The 6,538-nt window shown below is 39.5% G+C and overlaps 1 protein-coding gene across 1 annotated transcript in view; it reads right to left on the bottom strand.

Moving 5' to 3' along the window:
- Positions 1–2,343: 2,343 nt before the first annotated feature.
- The window catches only part of LOC103517063 (transmembrane protein 181-like), a 34,300-nt gene continuing 30,105 nt past the window's right edge, over positions 2,344–6,538 (bottom strand). The window contains exon 6 of the mRNA XM_008482073.3: positions 2,344–2,447. Coding sequence (XP_008480295.3) covers positions 2,344–2,447 — 104 coding nt within the window. The remainder of the gene's footprint in view (positions 2,448–6,538) is intronic.

Below are 6,538 nucleotides of genomic sequence, written 5' to 3'. Positions count from 1 at the left end.
TACAGGGTGATTGATGGTCGTCTTGTTGAGGGAAAAGTTACTGCCATCATTGGTCCTATTCTTCTGTACTCTTCATCATATTCTGCAAACTCTTCATTCCGTATTTTTCAAAATAGAAATGCGTATGCCATGGGGTGCCATGGGACGATAGTCCACAAAGTATTTAAAGGTAAGTAAGTCCATAGTCCATATACTCGATATCTAAGAAACCTGAAATATTGAGGAAAGAAAATGGGAAGATCATGTCAACTGAGAAGTATTAGGATAAAGTCAGCATGGACTGAATTCATGAAAATCAGGAAAAGGGATCCAGCTCAAGGCAGACAAAACATTAGAAGAGGACGGGTAACAAAAAGATGTCCTCCGTTCTGCGGACTGCAACAGCAAGTTCAAGTACTTGAACAACTTCCAGACTGCAGAAATGAAGAATTTGGAGCGATATGGAGGTCAAAATAAGACACACTTAAGAGAAGGTAAAGAAGCACAAGGGCTGTCCATTCTCAAAAACTTTCCTCTCGAGTACGTCTCTCCTCTTTCAATAAATAAGAGGTGAAGGCAAAAATTTGATTGATATTGTTTGATATTGAACAAGAAATGTGTGAGGAGGAGGAGGAGACTGCAGATCAGAACTAGCGAGTTGGATAGAGTTAGAACATTACACCATCACGTAACCAATAGTCCAGACACCAGACGGTGTACACTGTACACGGGTACAGTATCAGTGTGAACTGATGTTCAGGCAAAACTCACAATCAAAATAAAACTAGTCGGAGGTTTGTCCTTGAACTCACAACTGAGTACAGGACATCAGAGCAGCGGTCAGTAAACTTTGCTGAAGTACAGAAGTTGTCAAACAACAGAATTCCCTAGACCACATCAGGAGATAGAGATTCCTGGGGCCAGCTTGAATTCTTTGAAGAACATAAAATGTCAATGGACATTACTTTTATAAAAGTAACATCTCAATGGAAAAGTTTCTTGTTTGTTTTCAAAGAAGAATGAGCAAAGCAAGCTACAGAACAATGTATACCTGTCAGTAAATTGGAATTTCATCTTCACAAATAGACAAACATAATGTAGAAAGCAAAATTTTAAGAAAGGCTTTAACTTAACGATAATTTTATTTAGCTTCGGAGAAAATTGTCTCTTCGATCTACTTAGTGATTTTGCCGTATGTCCCCATGTTAACCAGAATTACATAGTAATATCTGACCTACAGACGTGCTTTTTCTTGATTCCAAGATCTCCTGTGGTAAAAAGAAAGAAACTCAGATCTAAAGGTGTAAAATAACCCAGAACTTACCGTCGCGTCGGCTCTTTGTTCTGCTGATACATATTCCCCATTACATTAATAAAGAAAGAATGTATCATCAAAGAAAGAACAAATTCTCTCGGGAGTTTCTGTAACCCACACTCCATATCACTGATACCACTGGTTAGCAACCGATGACCCAATGTATAGGCGAACTAAAGACCATCCGATTCAACAGTTCTTGGTACTGGTGATCTCATCCTACACAAGTACAGAGGTTCTCCAGTAGAAAGACATTCGGGCGAGGAGGGCTCTATAAAAACCCACTTCGTATCCGCCTAATTTGATTCCGAGAAAAAGCGATATCACTGATACCACTGGTTAGCAACCGATGACCCAATGTATAGGCGAACTAAAGACCATCCGATTCAAGCTCAGGTTACCAGTTCTTGGTACTGGTGATCTCATCCTACACAAGTACAGAGGTTCGACTCCAGTAGAAAGACATTCGGGCGAGGAGGGCTATAAAAACCCACTTCGTATCCGCCTAATTTGATTCCGAGAAAAAGCACCCCCCTTTCTTCCAAATTTAATAAAATTGCACGAATATCACGAGCCCTCATTGATCAAATTATCACAAACGTTTTGTGTTTTGGGAACGCCCATAGTGAACCAACTTGAGCGTACGAAGCTATCTAGACGCGAAACATATTCTACAAATTCTTTGTTCTCAACTTTTACGACGAAAAACTCGTTATAACGAACAAATCAGCCTCTGCGTTGAACTTCATTATATCGAGGTTATACTTAACAGCTAGGAGCTAGGATGAGGCTGAATAGTCCCTTCAAAGTTTAGAATCCTTTACCCCAGAAGTCTTGGGAGCTTTGCATACCTTTTCAAGTTGAAAATTTGAAATCCATAATCCATTTCACCCAAAGGAAAACACTTCCTTTGAGCTCCCAATGAAGAAGTCAACGGTAGATACAACTGTTCCGGCGGACATGGAAAGTACAGTATAGATTCGATTTGCGCTGTTTGAAGTTCATTGAGAAAAAGGTTTAAAATGTGTAGAAGTATTGCGCAAAAAATTTTAAAAAAACGACAAAACACTCAGGCCATAGTTGAAAACAAAGAGACTTGACGTAAGACCCAATACAATGGACATGAGAAGAGTCAGAAACTTGAGTCGTGCATCTGAAATTAAACAAGTTCACATGGGCGTACGAAGAAGGGGGGGCTACACAAAAAGTTTAAAAAAATCGCCTGCGGCGCTAAAAATTTTACTTTTGGTGAGACTGGATTTCTCAAGATTGTAGACCAAAATTTTCAAAAATTTCGCCTGCGGCGCTCTTTTTTATTTTGCTCACTTTAGCGTTCAGCGAAAATTAGGATAAGAAAATATCTACGAATTAGGTACGTAAAAAATAAACTTGTGACAAGCACGAGGCACATATCTACCTACTTTTTGAAAAATTTCGCCCGCGGCGCTGAAAATTTTAAGTTCGATCAGCCCAAATTGAAACGTTGTAGCCCAAATTTTAAAAAAATTCACCTGCGGCGCCCTGATTCGATTTGCGCTGTTTGAAGTTCATTGAGAAAAAGGTTTAAAATGTGTAGAAGTATTGCGCAAAAAATTTTAAAAAAACGACAAATTTCAGGAACATGATTTTTGAAAAATTTCGCCTGCGGCACTGAAGATTTGAAATTTGATTGGACTGGGTTTCTGAAAGCGTGTCTCCATTCATATTAAAAAAAAAAATGCCCGTGGTGCAGTTAATTTGTAATGAATGAGTATTACCTACATCTTGTGGGCGCTCAAGCTGATAGATTAGAGAAAAAGAGTTTAATAAACCCTAATTTAAAAAAAAATTCGCCTGCGGCGCACTTTCTTTCTGGTGCGATTTGGGGATTCGAAAACCAAGGCCAGAAAGAAAAAGATTGAGGAATTATTGATTTCAAACCGGCCAGCGGCTTAGGATCATTAATGTTTGAAAAAGAAAAAAAATCGTCTGAACCCTGTATAAAATGTAAATTGATCATGTTTGAATATAAAGACGTTTAGCTTGTTGTTCTTGTTCATTCAACTCTTATTCTTCTTCTCTAGAGTCAGAACAAAGTAGTTGAGTTCATTATTCCTGCAGACCAGGCATAGTAGTTCAAACTCCTGGCGTTCACATGCCTCCCAGTGAGAGGTGTGTGAAGAGTGAGTGAGTTAGGAAAAAAAACTACTCAGTGGACTACTCAGTCAATGAGTCAGACCCCCTTCTGTGGTGAAAACTGCAGTGGAAGCTTGGTTTTGTATGTCAAAAATCACTAGGAACCACGCTCCGGCTACCATAAACTATGTGGTGAAAACTGCAGTGGAAGCTTGGTTTTGTCGACTCACCACATAGCTGTGAAATGTTGACTAAAGAATGGTGGTTACTCACTACACAGGGTTTTCAAGGAACTTCACAAAGGGTTGTAACAAATGGCTTTATTATACTCGTATCAAATTTACAGCAATTAACAGGACAATATCTCTCTTCTAAATACAAATATATAGCTTCTCTAGGGATCTTAAATATCTTCTTCGTAAAAAACTTCTGATAATTTCACTAGAAAAATTAGGCTTTCGCTTCTATGAAAATTTTCTTCTAGACTAAAAAATCCTCCATGTTGTTTTCCTAGGCGAGAAAAATCGATAACTCCCTAGCAACGCGTGTCAATATTTCACTCTCATTCTCCTCTCATTAAACTTTAACTAATAATTTCCAAACACTTCCGTGTTTACTCGCGGTTTCCGCGACACCCCCCCTAGACCCGATGCTGGGTACGCCCATGCAAGTTCAGCTTCATTTTGTCAAACTGCATTACTTGAATGGGTTTAGTTTAAATTTTCTATAATTTTACCTAATGGTTTTCAGATTTTTGATTTTCACTTTCTATTTACTAAAGCAGTGGTGTAGCATGCAGGTAATACTGTAACGGGTATTACACCAAAAAACGGAAAGAAAAAAATCTGGTGTGAACATCACACGACTTTCCTTATCCTATTGAATGATGCTTATTTGAGTGTTCTTTTACCCTAACTTCTACAATATCTCTAACCGTTTTGTCGCTATAGCTAAAAACCGCCAAAAAACGTTCAAAATCTGTCCAATAGCGGTCAAAATACCGTCGAGCGCAGCAACCATCTCAACAAAATGTTTTGTGTTGCATCCTTGTCTCATTTGTAAACTACATACCAAATTTCAAGTCTCTAGCTTATACCGTTCCCGAGATACTGTTAAATTACACCGAAAACCGCCGAAAAGCGGTAAAATGCCGCCAACGGTTGCACCGGTCTTAACCAAAAGTTTCGTGTCGCATCCTTGTCACATTTGACAGCTACATACCAAATTTCAAGTCTAGTTCTTACGTTTCTCGAGATATTTTGTTTACACACACACACACACACACACACACACACACACACACACACACACACACACACACACACACACACACACACACACACACACACACACACACACACACACACACACACACACACACACACACACACACACACACACACACACACACACACACACACACACACACACACACACACACACACACACACACACACACACACACACACACACACACACACACACACACACACACACACACACACACACACACACACACACACACACAGACCAATGGCTGAAACTTTGGATTTAGGCTCTAGGGACCTCAAAACGTGTTGTGGCACTAAAAACTGACCATCGAAAATTTGACCCGATTACATTACTTTCCTTCCTATAGGATAAGGAAATTAAAAAAAATCTGGTGTGAACATCCCAGAACATTCTATTACATTTGCGGAATACTGGTTTGAAAAAAAGTCCCGAGTCGATTTATTTCCTTTCTAATACTCCCCGTGCCCAGAACATTCTATTACATTTGCGGAATACTGGTTTGAAAAAAAGTCCCGAGTCGATTTATTTCCTTTCTAATACTCCCCGTGTAATAAGGGATCATTTAAAAGTGTCCAAAAATAGAACTTTTTTGGAAATTCGTCGCTCTGAAATTTTTTCAAAGTCAATGCTGCTTTGAACTTCGAAGCAACATTGAGTTTGGTTGATATCTGGATGAGTGACTGTCCGATTTTTACCAAGTTGTTACAGTCGCGTCCTTGGACCATACCGGGATAGCATACCAAATGTCATCGCTTTACGACAAACCGTTCTTGTGATATTTTGTATACAACTTTTTACTTTTTAGTCCGTCCTTCCTTTATTATTACAATAGTAATAACAAGCTGGGTCCGTCCCTCCAGGAATTTTTTAGCCCGTAGTTTATTCGATCTTGGGGTCAACACGAGAACACCAGAAAGTAACCCGTTGAAATATTTGCAATCGAAAAATGAGTACAAATGATATTGACGTTTTTTAGTCCCCCCATAAGAAATACACGGGGAACAGAGTTTGAGGCCAGCAAATCTTTTCCTACGTCTGACGCATGACTCTCATGACAGATTAATGTACAGTCAGTTTACAAAGTCCTGCCACCTCATGACAGATTCATGTACAGTGTGTTTACAAAGTTCTGCGCTGCCATATATGACCCTGGTATCAGGAAACTTACTTTCCATGACCTTTTCATCAAAGAAGAACACCAGTAACTTCTTTTCAAGATGAATCTTCGCAAAGTCACGTCAGAATCTATCAGTATGTTTCATCAAAGGCCGCCAGAGTACATTTCCTCAACAAGTTAGTTCGATTGCTACCGAATTTGCCAGGATGCTGAATGTCTTTAGTGCACAAGACATTGACCTCTGGGAAAACAACTGAGTGTGCCTCCTTTTGAGTGGAGCCGCATTCACATTTTGTCGTAGTTTCTGTATTCTTACTTAAGTTCTTTCTACATTTGGACAACCCACTACCCCAGTCACTAGGCTGTTCATAGTCCTCCATATGCGATAGCACAAACTGATGCACATATCTTGTGTAGGTCCCTGGAGATCCTCAAAATGTTCTAGGTTACAGGACTTCATTTTGAAAGTACGACTTCTCCCAGATCCTAAGGAAGAGGAGTACTCACAGTCTACACTTCTACAGTAAGAATGTCAATGAAACGTAACACATGAGGTAAGTACTCCTATACGTACTAGTAAAGATGAAAATGAAACGAACACATGAGATACACAGAGGGTAGGTACACCAGACAGAGTTCAAATAATTACATCCACACCAGACATCACACATGGCCCACCTAATTATCAAAGAGACCATGGAGAGAGGGAGGAAGAGAGA

This window comes from Diaphorina citri, unplaced genomic scaffold, assembly GCF_000475195.1.
Source record: "Diaphorina citri unplaced genomic scaffold, Diaci psyllid genome assembly version 1.1 scaffold1736, whole genome shotgun sequence".
Lineage (NCBI taxonomy): Eukaryota > Metazoa > Arthropoda > Insecta > Hemiptera > Psyllidae > Diaphorina > Diaphorina citri.
This window is presented reverse-complemented; position numbering and strand designations above follow the sequence as displayed.